Below are 16,783 nucleotides of genomic sequence, written 5' to 3'. Positions count from 1 at the left end.
TTTGACAAGACAAAGTGTAGAACAAAGTATAGAATTTTCATCCTAACTTGGCATTAGTTTTCTTACCTATTTAATTGTTCAGCATATTTTGGCTTATTGTTTCTCAGAGATGGCATTTACATTGCCTTACTACATTGAATGCACTTAATGAGTGGTTCTCGAACATAAATTTGTATAATTTGACAGCATGAAAAATGCTAAAAACTGATTTATATGCAAAATTAAATGAGAAATTTAAAAATATTTGATTAAAAATCATAATAGTACCTTATATCCAGAAATGTAATTTATTCTCAGTCTTCATTGAAGAGCATCTGGGTCTTAAGCTGGAAATACAGTTCTATAAGCTTTATTGTATAGCTGAGTTTCTCTGATTTTTAGTAAACTCCAAAAGCCATGAATTCAACAGAAAATTATCTTTTGGAATGGAATACAGGTCCACAGATAATGATGATAATATAATTTTTTTTTTTTTTTTTTTTTTTTTTTTTGAGACGGAGTCTTGCTCGGTTGACTGCCCAGGCTGGAGTGCGGTGGCGCGATCTCGGCTCACTGCAAGCTCCGCCTCCCGGGTTCACGCCATTCTCCTGCCTCAGCCTCCCGAGTAGCTGGGACTACAGGCACCCGCCACTACGCCCGGATAATTTTTTTGTATTTTTAGTAGAGACGGGGTTTCACCAGGTTAGCCAGGATGGTCTCAATCTCCTGACCTCGTGATCCGCTCGTCTCGGCCTCCCAAAGTGCTGGGATTACAGGCGTGAGCCACTGTGCCCGGCCGATAATACAATTTTTAAAAGCTCATCTGATCCATTGGCTTTAAAGCCTTTCAAAGAACTTCAGAGAAAGAGCATGTGTGGGTTGTCTGGGCCTCCTTTCTGCTCTGCTCTTGCTCTGGTAAGGGAGCCAGGTGAAGTACAGTTAGTTGACGTTCAGGAGCCAGCAGTCTCGACATGCTTCCTAGAAACATGGTCCAGCTCCCTGATTCCCAGTCAGGAAGTGTCTGCAAGGCCCAAACTATTTTCATACTAATCCTAAAACACTGTTGCCTTCTTCACTCTTACTATCGCCCAAGCGTATGATAGAGTTTTCCAGAAATTTTACATGCTATATGATATCACAGCAGGTGAAATGCAAAAACAAGATTTCACTCTATTCCATTAACCCAGACATTAAAGCTATTTGTAGAAATGTAAAACAATGCCAATAAAAGAATTTTTTAAATTTTGCATTCAAAAATCTTATTTATTCCCCTCACTTGGATCTAGAAACAAAATCTTTTATATTAACATATAATTCATTTATTGTGATTTTTAAATCTACATTTCTCAATTTCAATTTCCAATATAGTAAATATCAATAAGATGTAATGCACACGAACAAAAACTTTTTGAGTATTTAGAGTCTTAAATGCTAAAGGTTTAGAACTGCTTGTCTAGATATTCTCTGAAATGGCCTTCATATTTACTGACTTCTGTTTCAGAATCAGAATTTTATCTTCTTATTTTCACCTAGTTAATTATTACTGCTTCTGTGTTTTCCCTTTTTCATAAACCAGACATTTCACTTTATATTACATAGCAGAAATAAATGCTTCCTTGATTAAAGATGTAAGATTTTTTTCTTCTCCGTTTCTAGGGCCATCTGAATTAGAGATGAACATGGGGGGACCTCAGTATAGCCAGCAACAAGCTCCTCCAAATCAGACTGCCCCATGGCCTGAAAGCATCCTGCCTATAGACCAGGCATCTTTTGCCAGCCAAAACAGGTGAGTCGTGAGCACCTAGGGTAGCCAGTTATTTTATACCTGTCCAGAAATTAATCTTTTCCTTTTGAGTAGCTGGTGCCTGACCAGTTTTGGTTTATTTGGACTATATTATCTACTATGCAGTGCACGAAGGGGAGGGATGAATCCAGAAATCAGTATGACCTAGGACATGCCTTTGAAGAAGTTACAAATTAGATGGAAAATAAAATATGTATGCTGATAACTGTAATACTGAGGTAGTGTTCAGTATAAAAATCCTAAGCCACGTTTCAGAAGATTATCCAACCGGGATGCTTGGAGAAGGCTTCAGAGTCTTGAAGAAAAGGTCTGATTTCAGATGGCAGAGATGACAGGAAGCCAGTTCAGCTGGTAAAAGCTACACATCACAGACCCAGAGTAAGGACTGCTGTGAGTAGAATTGAGGCATTGGGTGACAGAGGAAGAACCTCAGGCAGGCGGCGTGGCTCATCCCAAACTGGCTGCCAAGGGCAGTGGGAGGCACGTGCTGTGTAGACAGAGAAGCGCGCCCCAGGTAGATAGCCATTGCTGTTGCTCTCGGAACTGCTGTCATACTTGGAGATGGTGGTTTCTCACAGTCCCTCTTGTTCTTTGATTCTGATTTCATGATGTCAGTGAATGGTAGGCTATTTCTAGATATGTTTATTTGATATGTTAGAAACCCACCCATTTCCATGGAAAGTTAAATATAACACAGGACAAATGTATAATAATTAAATCCACCACCTGATAGTTGTTTTTGGATGAAATGTCGAAGATTAATTTTTAGGAAGAACTAGGCCCAAAATTAGGATTTTTAGTGTTGCCCAAATAGGAGGAGAGCTCTGTTAAAACAAAAATGGAGCCGGGCGCGGTGGCTCACACCTGTAATCCCAGCACTTTGGGAGGTTGAGACAGGTAGATCACCTGAGGTTGGGAGTTTGAGACCAGCCTGACCAACATGGAGAAACCCTGTCTCTACTAAAAATACAAAAAAATTAGCCAGGTATGGTGGAGCATGCCTGTAATCCCAGATACTCGGGAAGCTGAGGCAGGAGAATCACTTGAACCCAGAAGGCAGAGGTTGCAGTGAGCCGAGATCGCACCATTGCACTCCAGCCTGGGCAACAGGAGCGAAACTCCATCTCCAAAAAAAAGGAAGCAAGTTCAGAATTATACTTGGTCCAGTAATAGAGTCAGCATGTTAAGTTTGCTGTGCAAGTGTCTGTGACTCAGCACTGCCCTAGCATGTCGTTTCCGTTGCCATCAGTTAGGTTTTTTGCATAAGCACTGTGTGGACAAAACAAAACATTTTCATTACCTTTAAAGTTATTTCAGTTTTTCTAGCCACTCTCACATTTTTATTTTAAATAATTCAGTGTGGAAGAAACTTACGACCAGCTTTATGGTAATCTTATTGTCATAGAAATTCAGAAGTAATGGGTAATAAAGGTTCTAACTATGTCTCTCTTTTGAAATAAAAGAAGAGCAGTGCTTTTTAAAAATCCCCTTTATAAGCATCACAATTAATGTTTAGGAACAGGCTTTTTAATGTTTGATTAATCCAGCCTTAGTTTATGTACACATTTCAAAAAAATAGTAGTTTAGCCCTTAAATCTGTAACATTCACATATTCATTTATTTATAGCTAATTTCCACTTTTAATTCCATTATGGGGTTTTTTTTTCCTTCATTCATCTGGTATATAAAAGAGTTCTTTATAATATAGTCAAAATTTATAGATGACTTTTTAAAGATTTCTGTTGGTTTTATTAAAGGGGTTTTCTCTTGAAATACAATAGCTGTCTTTCATGAAGGACTTCCTTTTGCATTAAGTTCACAGTTTTTGTTTTGAGACAGAGTCTCACTTTGCTGCCCAGGCTGGAGTGCAGTGGCGTGATCTCGGCTCACTGCAACCTCCACCTCCTGGGCTCAAGTGATTCTTCTGCCTCAGCCTCCCAAGTAGCTGGGATTATAGGCGCCCGGCTAATTTTTGTATTTATGGTAGAGACAGGCTTTTGCCATGTTGGCCAGGCTAGTTTCGAACTCCTGACCTCAAGTAATCCACCTGCCTCAGCCTCCCAAAGTGCTGGGATTACAGGTGTGAGCCACCGTGCCAGGCCTAAGTTCACAATTTTAATTTGATTTTCTCCTGTTTGAAATGTATCTGTAAGTAAGGTTTCTTTTGTTGACTATTTCTCATCATTCAGTAGCTGCTGCTTTTTTGCAGAATTTTGAAAATACTTTTGAAAAGTGAAGAAATGATAATGTTATGGTTTCTCAAACAGATGCTGAGAATTTGACCTAATTCTCCTCGTTATTCCCATACTTAATGACCTACTAGTCCATAAATAAACATGTAGACTTCAAGGTATGGGATTTCTATTGATATCAGGATCTCTTCTCTGCTTGTTTATTACCTATTATTTTGCACCAGCCTGGGGCCTGTGTTATTTTTCCCTTTATTACTCTGAATTCCATTCTCGTCTTAATATTATATTTATTATATTTATCTGTCAGATACTATCCAGGTTGTAACTATATATAATTGCCCAAAATGTAGGAAAATAATTTCTTCATTGTTAGTGGCCATTTATAAAGTTGGGATTGGGAGTCTGGATCAGTATTTTTTTCTGTTAGCAAGCATATTATGACATCTCTAAGGGAAGTGATACCACTCATGATATGCCCAAATTTGTGACACCAAGCCACAAGACAGTATGTATTTCTGAATATAAAAGTGGTTATTAATGTATTGTAGCTCAGCCAAATCAGGAACCTTTTGTTTTCATCTGCTAGAAACTTACTGCACGTATACTGTGTTTATGTTCAAGCACTGAGCCAAAAAGAGGTAGAGGATGCAATGCTTGCCCCTTGTGAGCATGGTGTGAAGTTGCGTTTTTAACGTAAATTGTTAGTATCAATTCAGCATAGCACAGTAAGTGGCTTAATGCTGAGAGGAGAAAGTGGGGCGGTCTGTGAGGAGATGGGTGGCGCCCCAATGGAAAGTAGACCCTCAGCTGGAGAAGCGCATGGGAAGGATAGGGTAAATGACAAGGTCTTGGTTTTCTGGTGGTATGTGTAGCATCTTTTGGAGAAAGGTCAGCTGCCCCTGATAGCTGGGGCTCACAGGGAAGGCATGAACATTAAGTTTCGGAAGGTTAGGCATTATCAAAGGCATGTGTCCTTGAATTCTACCACCACTACCACCGCATTCCAGGGGCATTTTCCTGGGAGAGCTGAAGAACCACATAAGAATTCTGAGTAGGGCCTGTTTGCTCAGTAAAGTGTGCTTTGGGAATGGGAACCTGAGAGCATCGTATTAGAATCAGAGATATCATGCAAGCAGGAAAGTTGTTGGCAAAGTGTCCTGAGAGTCCCAGCTTGTGTTGAAGAGGGCCTTAACCAAAGTGGGACAGCCTGGGTGCACTGTTTAACTTTTTAATCTCTGCATTCATTTGGGTTTTTTTTAATTAAAAAAGAAAAGCATGTAACAAAAAGTGATTTTATGATGTAGGAAATTGTTTAAATTCAAATGATTGTTTTAGTTGTTTGTTAATACACATTTGGCTGTATTGCTGGTCTGTCAGGGTGGAGTGGTCTTACAAAGGCACGAGATAGTGCCTGCCTCCTTCTGACAGTGGGTTTCCGCCAGATGTGAGGCTGGAAGGTCTGCTTGTGCCACCTGCATGCATTAGATTTCACACGAGCCTGCCATCACTGAATACATTTGGGATGGGAGGGTTGCATATGAATGCAGCTTCCAAAGAAAAAAGTTGAAAATGACAAAATCTAGGCAAAGAAAATCCTTTAATGTCTAACTTAACTAGCATTTTTAGGAAATGAGGTCGCTGCCTAAGACAATTTGGTAAATAGCTGACATTACTCTTGACTAACTTGAACTGTTTCATGGAACTCCTGCCACATTCATGTTTGTTGGCCTCTCCTCATTGAGGAATCTCCTTCCCACTTTGCTATCATGGCAGACAGTTCAGTGGTTTCTCCCTCTCCTGACTGCTTTTCTGCATCTGCTTCTTCCTCCCCCTCCCTAAGTGTAGCAGTAGTGGAGCAATCTGATCACGTTTGGTTTAAAGAAAGTTCTAGGAGAGAGTGGGCTGTAGAGAAGCAGGAGGAAAGAGTCAGCAAGCTCCCAGCATGTGTGACTTTGTGAAGCCCAGTAGTGACAAGAAAGGGGCAGGAGTGGGAAGAGCACCTGCCTCTCAGGGGTCTGGGTGGGTCCCTTAGAAATGCAAGGAGCTCCTGCAGCCAGGAAGTCAGGGAAGCAGGTGAGAAGTGGCCTCCAGGGACCCTCAGCTGGACAATTTCCAAGTTACTAGAGGTGAGTAGACAGAATACATTGTTATTAATGCATTCCTTTATGACCATTTGAAATTAATTATTGGTTTCAGTGCTAGTACTTCAGTGTTTCAGGATTCTAAGCCAAAATAGCATATTAGAGCATTTAAAAACCAAATGGCGTATTGAACTGTGTTAATAGGTAACTTCATTTCTTGATAAGTTTATTCTCACTTGCTTAAGAATGAGTTTGCTCATCTATAAACTTTTTGTTTGTTTTTTAATCTATAAACGTTTATTTTCTCCAAAACATCATGTAGTGACTCTAAGAGTACAAAATAGAGTTTGGTAAAGTACAAATACCATTTTCCATTTTAGTATTCAGGCAACTCAGAAGCTCTTTTTTAAAAGCCTCCTCTAGGCTAGATGTGGTGGCTCACGCCTGTTATCCCAGCACTTGGGAGGCCAAGGTGGGAGGATTGCTTGAGTCCAGGAGTTCGAGACCAGCCTGGGCAATGTAGCAAGACCCCGTCTCTACAAAAAATTTATAAAAATTAGCCAAGCTTGGTGGCACACATCACATCTGTAGTCCCAGCTACTCAGGAGGCTGAGGTAGAAGGATTCCTTTAGCCCAGGAGTTCAAGGATGTAGTGTGCAATAATTGTGCCTGTGAAAAGCTACTGTACTCCAGCCTGGGAAACATCATGAAACCCTGTCTACCAGAAAAAAAAAAAAAATGCAACAGCCAGTTGTGGTGGCATACACCTATAGTCCTAGCTACTCAGGAGGGTGAGGCCAGAGGATCACTTGAGCCCAGTGAGCCATGGTGGCATCACTACACACACTCTCACACACACACACACCCCTTCTCTACTCTGACAGCTAATTTAAATGTATAGGAGTTGTATGTACCATGTAATCTAGAGTTTAGTGTTCTGATTTTATCACCAATTATCTTATATAATAACAAATATAATTTGCATGTTCATGATCCACTTTCCTTATGTACCTAATGCAGGAAGGCTAACAGATACGCTTCTTGAGGGTTTTAATGTTTTCAGGCCAGGTGTGGTAACCCACACCTGTTATCCCAGCACTTAGGGAGACCGAAGTGGGTGGATCGCTTGAGCTCAGGAGTTCGAGACCAGCCTGAGTAACATGGCGAAACACCATCTCTACAAAAAATACAAAAAATTAGCCAGGCATGGTGGTGCGTGCCTGTAGTCCCAGCTACTTGGATGCTGAAGTGGGAGGATCACCTAAGCCCGGGAGGTCGAGGCTACAGTGAGCCATGAATATACCACTGCACTCCAGCCTGGGCAACGAAGTGAGACCCTGTCTCAGAGAAAAATACATGTTTTCAAGGCCTGCTTGTGCATGACTAAGAAATTTCCTATCAGCCCAGCCAAATTTAATCTAGCTTCAAGAAAATTAATGCAGCTCTGATGCCTCTAGTTCTCTGTCTCTCCCAAGTGGGTCATCACAGCTTCCTGTAGAGTAAGAATCTTAAGTCAATCAGTGATTCCTACTAAAGTGCAGAAAAGTCCTTTGGTTCCTTCAATGCCAAGTAAATATTTACATGCTTGAGCAGTCAGTGTAGGTTGGTGAGCCCTGGACTTGCACAGATCCATGTGGACCTCACCTCACAAAGCCTCAGCTTTGCAAACTGTGAAGTGAGACCAATAGAAATAAAAATCATACCTTAAATGTCTAGATTTGTGTCTGGCCTGTATTGGGCACTGAATAAAGTGTATCGAATATTTCAGACTGTCCTTTCGTTCTGTGTTGAGTTGGTACGGTAGTTTGTTGCAACAACCCTGGAAGTCAATTGATACTTTCACCTTTGAGATAAAAAATTTGTTCTCTAATCAACTAGCTTTTTCACTGGCCCAAGATAACATTTCTGTCTTTACAGGCAGCCGTTTGGCAGTTCTCCAGATGACTTGCTGTGTCCACATCCTGCAGCTGAGTCTCCGAGTGATGAGGGAGCTCTTCTGGACCAGCTCTATCTGGCCTTGCGGAATTTTGATGGCCTGGAGGAGATTGACAGAGCCTTGGGAATACCTGAACTGGTCAGCCAGGTATGCGCAGAAGGGCAGCAGGTGGGGGCCAAGCGCTCTCATGGGCACAGAGGTGTCCGTTTGCTGTTTACAGGTACTGCACAGTCTGCTTTTTAGAATATACTGTTTTTTTACCTCAAAACAGGCTGGCCCTGTTTCTTCCTCCCCTTTCCTTGTAACCCTCACATAAACTTTTGCCTGAGAATGGAGAGCACTGAGAATGAGCTTTGCATACAGTTCAAGTTAGCAGAAAGGCACAAACTCAAGTCCAATTCACCTGGTGTCCATCCTTGCTGATAGGGAAGGACACACAAGATACAGAGAAACCACAAACAGCACATTGCTACCTTGTGACCTCGGACGCTTCCCCCTGGGCTTCCAGCCGGTGTGAGTGTCTGTAGTCGTGACCACTGCATTCATTTCACACCTGTGGGCCAGTGATAGGAAGCTGTTTGTGCTAAAAGAGTACTTTCCACATAAGTTAGCAGAAGTCATTTTACAGGTAGCTGCAACTCTTTCATCATTTTTACCTTTAAAAATGGTGGGCTCAACCTTTCACTTATGGTTTAGTCCAGGAGTTCAAGGATGTACTGTGCAATGATTGTCCCTGTGAAAAGCTACTACACTCCAGCCTGGGCAACATAATGAAACCCTGTCTCTACCAAAAAAATAAAATGTAGCAACCAGTTGTGGTGGCACACACCTATAGTCCTAGCTACAGTTCCTTTCACTTATGGTTTAGCCCACCATAATTTTGGGGATATTTAAGCGCAAATGGGAATATGAAAAAGTTAACTAATCTTAGTGAGCTTATTTAGCTTTCTTCTTCCAAGTAATTAGTTGATTACTATAAAAAAGTAAGTCCCTGCTTTTAGAGTACCTGATAGCAATGATATAATAAATAACCTAACATAGTCCCTTGAAAGAACAAAACACTATCTGAACTGGCTGCACAGCTAACTTTATGTGAAGCAGTGCAGCCTGGCTTACTGTGTAAAGACTAACCCAGAAAAACCATCGCATTCTAGTTATTGTTTTCCTCCTTACTTAGCATGAATCATCTTTATTCCTTACTGTCAAAAAGTACCTGCCAGTGTCCAGTCTACTACTTGGCCATATGACGTGTCATCATCTTTCTGAGAGAAAGGCGATGCAGAGTCATTGGAGACTTCTCTGAAACATTAAAATTAGTCTTATCATAATTCCCACAGTTGAGCAGACACAGGTGGGAGTTATGACTTATCAATTCATATTGAAAACAGCAGAATGGAAAGAAATGACTTGAGGTTACATGATATAACCTAAAATAAATTAAGAAAGGAAAATGGAGTTTAAATATTTCCTATGTGACTGGTTTGCTTTGTCTTCAGTGATAGTTAGAATTTAGCACTCAGTACTATTTTATCCTTGAGTTTGTCTAAGTGACATTTTAAAATGTGATCTGTGGAGTTGCTGAGTGACTTGTAATGTTATCAAAACAGGTGTCGTGTCATTTAATATTTTTAGTCCGTTTTTCACTCATTTCTGTTATTTCTATTTTGTCTCATCAAATCCACCATCATTATAACATTGTCATGAAACTGAATTATAGAAATATGATTATTAGGTAGAGTTGAGGGAAGTATAGAATGCAAATTATTCATATTCATGTTTAAGTTCTGAGATAGTTTTGTGTGTGTAATTAGAGCAGTAATTCAGCAATGAATGGTTTCCTCTGCTTAGGCTCCATCCCCATGTTTAGAATTAACACAGGGAGGGCAGTGGGCCCCTGGCTATCACAGACTGGCCCTAGGGCTGTGCTGATCAGAGCTTAGGGTTCCGGGCGGCTCCAGCACTACATGGGTAGACAGTTTTCAAGAAGGCCTAGGACTGAGCTAAAGAAAACTTGAGGCCAGGCGCGTTGGCTCGCTCCTGTAATCCCAGCACTTTGAGAGGTCGAGGTGGGTGGATCACGAGGTCGAGAGATCAAGACCATCCTGGCCAACATGGTGAAACCCCATCTCTACTAAAAATACAAAAATTAGCTGGGCATGGTGGCATGTGCCTGTAATCCCAGCTACTCAGGAGGCTGAGGCAGGAGAATTGCTTGAACGGGGGAATCGGTGGTTGCAGTGAGCCGAGATCGCGCCACTGCACTCCAGCCTGACAACAAAGCAAGACTTTGCCTCAAAAAAAAAAAAAAAAAAAAAAAACGGAAAGCTTGAAAGACTTCATTTGTTGCCAGAGCCTTTTCTTCCTGTATACCATTAGGTTTGTAGCAGTTACTCCTAGAAGTAGAAGGAAAAGGAGAATCAACCAGGTCCACCTTTCCCCTCGGCACATAAACATTCAGGGCCACCTCAGTCTGAGGTGTCCTGGAGCCCGGGGAAGTTCTGGGTTTGTTCGCCTGTCCCATTCTGACCCAAGTAGATAGGTTAGCCCTAAGAAGTCAGGAGTAGCTGGGCGCCGTGGCTCACGCCTGTATTCCCAGCACTTTGGGAGGCTGTGACGGGCAGATCACCTGAGGTTGGGAGTTCGAGCCAGCCTGACCAACATGGAGAAACCCCGTCTGTACTAAAAGTACAAAATTAGCTGGGCGTAGTGGCACATGCCTGTAATCCCAGCTGCTCGGGAGGCTGAGGCAGGAGAATCACTTGAACCTGGGAGACGGAGGTTGTGGTGAGCCGAGATCGCACCATTGCACTCCAGCCTGGACAACAAGAGCAAAACTCCGTCTCAAAAAAAAAAAAAAAGTCAGGAGTGACAGACACATAAACCATGTCTAGTAGGTGATGAGAGGATGATGGCAAAATGTGGGGCATGTAGGGAATCCTGACAGGCACAGAAAACAGTAAAGTAGGTAATAGGCAGCGCGTCACACTGGTGAGAAGCTCAGATCCCAAATCACAAACTGAAATGGACCCCCACCGCATACTAGCTGAATAGGGCTTGTTGCAATTCACTTCGTATCTTTAAGTCTCATTTTTGTTAGCTATAAAATCAGGATAATGATGGTCAGTACCCCACACTGCATCTGCTGATCCCAGTCAGGTGCCAAAGAGGTTATCTAATCAAAATGAATTCTACAGGTATGAATAATCAATCAAAAAACATACCACTTCCGGGGGATATTTGCATGTGAAAGTCCAGGCCAATATGATTGGTGGAGTGGGTAGGAGGCATTCTGTAGTCCTGGCGCATTTTTCCCCTTCCCTTGGAAAAAGTGCTGCTGGGAGTCCAGTGTGACCCCTGCTTCTGTCCTTGTGTAACCAGAACTGTGAGCAGAGCCATTTTCTAGAAAGATAAGTGGAGTCAAGCTAAAGGTACCTTTGTGTAGTAAGTGTAATATTAAAAAGTATAAAAAGCTTCAAATGTATGACAGCGAGAGAAAACAGCCTCATATTGACTCTGCTGTTTTTATGGTTTAATTTATTTGTTTGTTATTTGGGACTTTCTCTCCAGAGCCAAGCAGTAGATCCAGAACAGTTCTCAAGTCAGGATTCCAACATCATGCTGGAGCAGAAGGCGCCTGTTTTCCCACAGCAGTATGCGTCTCAGGCACAAATGGCCCAGGGTAGCTATTCTCCCATGCAAGATCCAAACTTTCACACCATGGGACAGCGGCCTAGTTATGCCACACTCCGTATGCAGCCCAGACCGGGCCTCAGGCCCACGGGCCTAGTGCAGAACCAGCCAAATCAACTGAGACTTCAACTTCAGCATCGCCTCCAAGCACAGCAGGTCTGTTCTTCAGTGGCACCTGGGAAGCCAGGGGTGCTGGGTGGAGGATGTGGGGAAGATGATGTGAGATGGCACAGCTGTCCAACAACGTACAGATACTGGGTTGGGGAGGGCAGTTACTTGGGAAACTTAAAGTAAAATGTATTCTGTTCTTAAAATGTATTCATCCTGTTTTTATGTATTTAGAATCGCCAGCCACTTATGAATCAAATCAGCAATGTTTCCAATGTGAACTTGACTCTGAGGCCTGGAGTACCAACACAGGTAAGGCAGCATACCAGCTATTATCATTGTATGCATGCAGCTACTTTTGTCATTTCTTCCTCTCTGAAGAAAGTTAACTTAGTAGATGTGGATCCAGATCAGCACACTGGCCCCGTACTGTCACCCAGTTACCTACTAGTATGTTACATTTTTCCCTTCTAATCACTGCCATTTTTATTGCCAGGTACAGTCAATTCTTGTTATTCTAAGAAGTTGTGCTACATAAAGTTACTGCAAACACTGAATTAGAGAACACTAAACTATTGCTCTTAGGAGGAATACAGGGTTGAGTTCCTGCAAACCTCTGGTCACAACATTGTCATCATCCAGTCAACACATAACCTTGTTTTTTGTGTGTTTCTGTTTAAAGAACTCACTGTAACTCAGGCCTGAATGGCGCTTGCTCATCTGGCACACCTATTTTCTCCAGAAGGCACATCACCGCCTCCTGCGCTTAGCAACACTAGAGAGCACTGCAGTACCATGCCTGGGAGCCAGTTTAAGCAACAAAATCACCAACAGGAAAAGCAAAAAATGCAAAAATCTTGGCACCAAATAGACCACAAAGAGGACGCTTGTTTACAGTATGAGAGCTGAAACCAGAAGGCAAAGTGTTGCCTTGTTCAACCTCAGCTGGAAGTGTGCACATTGCATATCTGAAATGTTTTCCCACTGTGCTCATGTCTACGAATGACCATGACAGTGGCATGAGTATTGATTTGGGGGTTACAAATAAATTTTACTGAGTAGGCAACTTAGGAAATGTGGAATTCACAAATGAGGATCAATGGTATCTTAGCAGCTTCATGCCTCTCGCTGACAGCAAGCACCAGGAACCCTTCCCTTCATCCATCCCACCTTTCCTCCCTATCCACCCTCCACCTCTGACTCGGTCTCTGTGCATTCTTATCAGGCACTCTCGCCGCTCTCCCCCTTTTCCTTCTGCATCTGTTCAGCCTTTTCTGAAGTGTACCACGTCACTTTTTGTCCCAGTGATTTTATTTCTCTGTAGACTTCAAAGTCCCTTGAATGAGACTCTATACTACCATCCTCAGGGTTTATATTACAGTCTTCTTATAGAAAGGACTGTGTTCTTTTGAGATCCTTTAGTTAATTGTGTCCTTACAAAATGATATAATTGATATTAGCATCAAACTTAACTCTGCTAAGTCATAGCAAAGCTTCAGAATAATCGTGTCTTTAGAACTTAGAAGCTCACGTTCTCAATCACCAGTTGTTCAACTGAGTTATTCCTTTCATGTAATTTTTTTCCAAATAATTTTACAGATGATAGTACCATTTGTTAGCCGGTCTATAATATTCACTTTGTTTTTTAATATGTGTCTGTCCCAAACATTTTCCTCCATGTATCACCCCTGATTTCAGGCACCTATTAATGCACAGATGCTGGCCCAGAGACAGAGGGAAATCCTGAACCAGCATCTTCGACAGAGACAGATGCATCAGCAACAGCAAGTTCAGCAACGAACTTTGATGATGAGAGGACAAGGGTTGAATATGACACCAAGCATGGTGGCTCCTAGTGGTATGCCAGCAACTATGAGCAACCCTCGGATTCCCCAGGCAAATGCACAGCAGTTTCCATTTCCTCCAAACTACGGTACTGGACTTACATCCCCACCACCTTTCACCAGTCCTTTCTCCCCAGTGTCCCCCAGTGTTGGGTCACAGCTCCTCTCTCACAGCTCTTTGCATGGCTCCCAGATGAATCTGGCTAACCAGGGAATGATAGGAAACCTGGGAGGACAGTTGGGGCCTGTGAGGAGTCCCCAAGTCCAGCACAGTACCTTCCAGGCCCTCAGCTCAGGTACCTCCTTTTCTCTGAGTGCAGGTCTTACTTTAAGAATGACCGAAGTAAGTGTGTGTGCATAGACGGTGTCTATCTTGTGTGAGAGTGTGTATGGATGTATCTGTTTGTGTCAACGTCTACAAGTGCATATATATTTTTATTTATATATTTGAAAGCCTCTGAGCCTGACTCAAAACAAATCAATAGATACAAAATGTAAAAAGACCTCTATAAATTTAAATATTATAGACATTCTGTGACTTTTGAAAAATACTTTACAGATTATACCAGATCTTTAATGAATAGGTAATTCTTGTGGGAGACCTCTTAGTTCTCTTCATATTGATTTGTTTAATGTCAGTCTTAAGAGATACCAGTGTGTAATGTCATCAACGTTAATATTTGTGTGCATGTCATGTTCAGTTAATGGTTGAATTATTGATAAAGTAAGTGCTTACATTAGTGTTAATATTCAAAATGACTTTCCCTACCCATTGCCAATTATCCGTAAATAACTGTGAAGTCTGCTGCCGAAATCCAAGTCTCCTGTTTCTTTAAAGAACAGAAGGATAATGTGCAGCTTTTTTCTATATAATCTTAAGCTTTTCTTTTGTGGCTAATTTAAATATTAATTAAATATGCATGTTTTACAAGTTTTCTATGCAAAAGTGTACTTAATACCATCCTCAAAATACTCTAAGAAGTTGCCTCCTTCGTTTCCCAGCTCCTTTCTCTATTTTCTTCTTGATGGTTTAGAAAAGTCTGCTAAAAGTTCTCTTTCCTTTTAGTTTAAATTCTGTTTGCCTCGAAACTGAACAAGAAGCATACGTTTAATTTTTTTCTTATTCTTGCTAATCTTGGATAGCCCTAAAGTACTGCAGAGCTCTTTATAAAAGAGAAAACAAGCTAACCATGAATACAGCTATTTATTTTTAAAGATGGCTCCATCTCATGGAATGGCTTCAGCTAATTCAATAAAAATTTATTCAAATGTGTTGACTTTTGATATATAGCTGAACTTTAATCCAATTTAAATTTAATTTAAACAATCTGACCAGGCACAATGGCTTATGCCTATAATCCCAGCACTTTGGGAGGCCAAGAATCTTTTGAGCTCAGGAGTTCAAGACCAGCCTGAGCAACGTAGTGAGACCTCATCTCTACTAAAAATTTAAAAAATTAGCTGGGTATGGTCATGCCTGCCTGTAGTCCCAGCTACTCAGGAAGCTGAGGTGGGAGGATCCTTTGAGCCCAGGAGGTCAAGGCTGCAGTGAACTATGATCATGCCACTGCACTCCAGCCTGGGCAACAGAGCAAGCAAGACCCTGTGTCAAAATAATAATTATATGCTTAATTTAAACAATCTAATTGCAGTGATATTTTGCTATTTTTATATATATATATATATATATATATATATATATATATATATATATATGTATTTCTCATTGATCAAAATATGTGACCCATTCTTGATTTGGAAAGGAATTTGAAGAAAGAATAGCATTTTTTCTTTCTAACTCTAGCTATGATGGTTAATGCTCCTAGGCACCATCTAACTACTAGGGGGAATCAGTATGGAGATTTTATTTTCTCCATATTTTATCCGAGCTTGGAATCTTTCTTAAATGTATGTAATTAATCAGTACACAATCATGTATTTGAAAGTAATTTTTTATGCATGCCTAATTTGGAATGTTCTTTCCCTCCCGAACCAGTGTCTACAATACAACTAACAGTCTCTTTTGAATTTGTTTCTGTGTTTTTTTTTGTTTTTTGTTTTTTTTTGTTTGTTTGTTTGTTTTTAGGAATAAGTCAGCAACCTGATCCAGGCTTTACTGGGGCTACGACTCCCCAGAGCCCACTTATGTCACCCCGAATGGCACATACACAGAGTCCCATGATGCAACAGTCTCAGGCCAACCCAGCCTATCAGGCCCCCTCTGACATGAATGGATGGGCACAGGGGAGCATGGGTGGAAACAGGTAACACCATGTTTCTGTGTGTTGTTGAGATAAATGATCACCAGGGAAACTTTCTATAGACTACCTGTCTCCTTTCTCTTTTTTTTTTTTTTTAAAGTCTGCTCATGCAAGCACTATCAAGCAAACTTCTAAATAAGCCAGTTTACTTTTCCTAGAACAGGAGTCACTAGAATTTACAAAAGCTTAGCAAGGAACATCCTTTGGAGGAACAAGAACATCCCTAAGAAGGTACCACTGACCAATTTATGATAGAAATTGCTGTGGAAGGCGGTGACCTAGAAGCCATCCTTTATCACTACATTTGATAAAAACAAACAGAAAGCTACTCGGGTGCAGGCATGAAAGTGGGGGATGTCCTTCAGCCATCACAGTGGCGGTATGAAAAGGAGAAGGATTTGCTTGCCCTGACAGTATCATCGAATGCCACTTCCCCTGCTGTCTCAGGCTTCAGCAAGCCCACTACCTGCCAGCCATCTCAGCCTGGGTTCATGCCGTTCAGATTTATTCACTCAAAGTAAATGCCTGAGAAACAAGTGCTCTGAACTGCCTGCCTCTGGATACCAGCAAGCTGTAACATTCATTCAATCTTTCCATTGTATTCTAGCATGTTTTCCCAGCAGTCCCCACCACACTTTGGGCAGCAAGCAAACACCAGCATGTACAGTAACAACATGAACATCAGTGTGTCCATGGCGACCAACACAGGTGGCATGAGCAGCATGAATCAGATGACAGGACAGATCAGCATGACCTCAGTGACCTCCGTGCCTACGTCGGGGCTGTCCTCCATGGGTCCCGAGCAGGTGAGCGCCCAAGGAGAAGCAACCCAGTGGCTTCAGGTCATGGCTTTTTGTCTACTTCCACATCAAATGTATCTTTCCATGT

At 41.6% G+C, this 16,783-nt stretch overlaps 1 protein-coding gene across 11 annotated transcripts in view; it reads left to right on the top strand.

The window, feature by feature from the left end:
* The window catches only part of NCOA2 (nuclear receptor coactivator 2), a 302,340-nt gene that overhangs the window by 271,820 nt on the left and 13,737 nt on the right, over positions 1-16,783 (top strand). For all 11 annotated transcript variants that reach the window (XM_038000414.2, XM_008000837.3, XM_038000411.2 and 8 more), the window contains 7 exons: positions 1,636-1,765; positions 7,974-8,139; positions 11,560-11,838; positions 12,025-12,102; positions 13,489-13,723; positions 15,721-15,898; positions 16,503-16,701. In XM_038000414.2, coding sequence (XP_037856342.1) covers positions 1,636-1,765; positions 7,974-8,139; positions 11,560-11,838; positions 12,025-12,102; positions 13,489-13,723; positions 15,721-15,898; positions 16,503-16,701 — 1,265 coding nt within the window. The remainder of the gene's footprint in view (positions 1-1,635; positions 1,766-7,973; positions 8,140-11,559; positions 11,839-12,024; positions 12,103-13,488; positions 13,724-15,720; positions 15,899-16,502; positions 16,702-16,783) is intronic.

The sequence above is a fragment of the Chlorocebus sabaeus genome, chromosome 8 (genome assembly GCF_047675955.1).
Source record: "Chlorocebus sabaeus isolate Y175 chromosome 8, mChlSab1.0.hap1, whole genome shotgun sequence".
NCBI lineage: Eukaryota > Metazoa > Chordata > Mammalia > Primates > Cercopithecidae > Chlorocebus > Chlorocebus sabaeus.
Note: the sequence above shows the minus strand (reverse complement) of the source record. Positions and strands in the feature narration are given on the sequence as shown.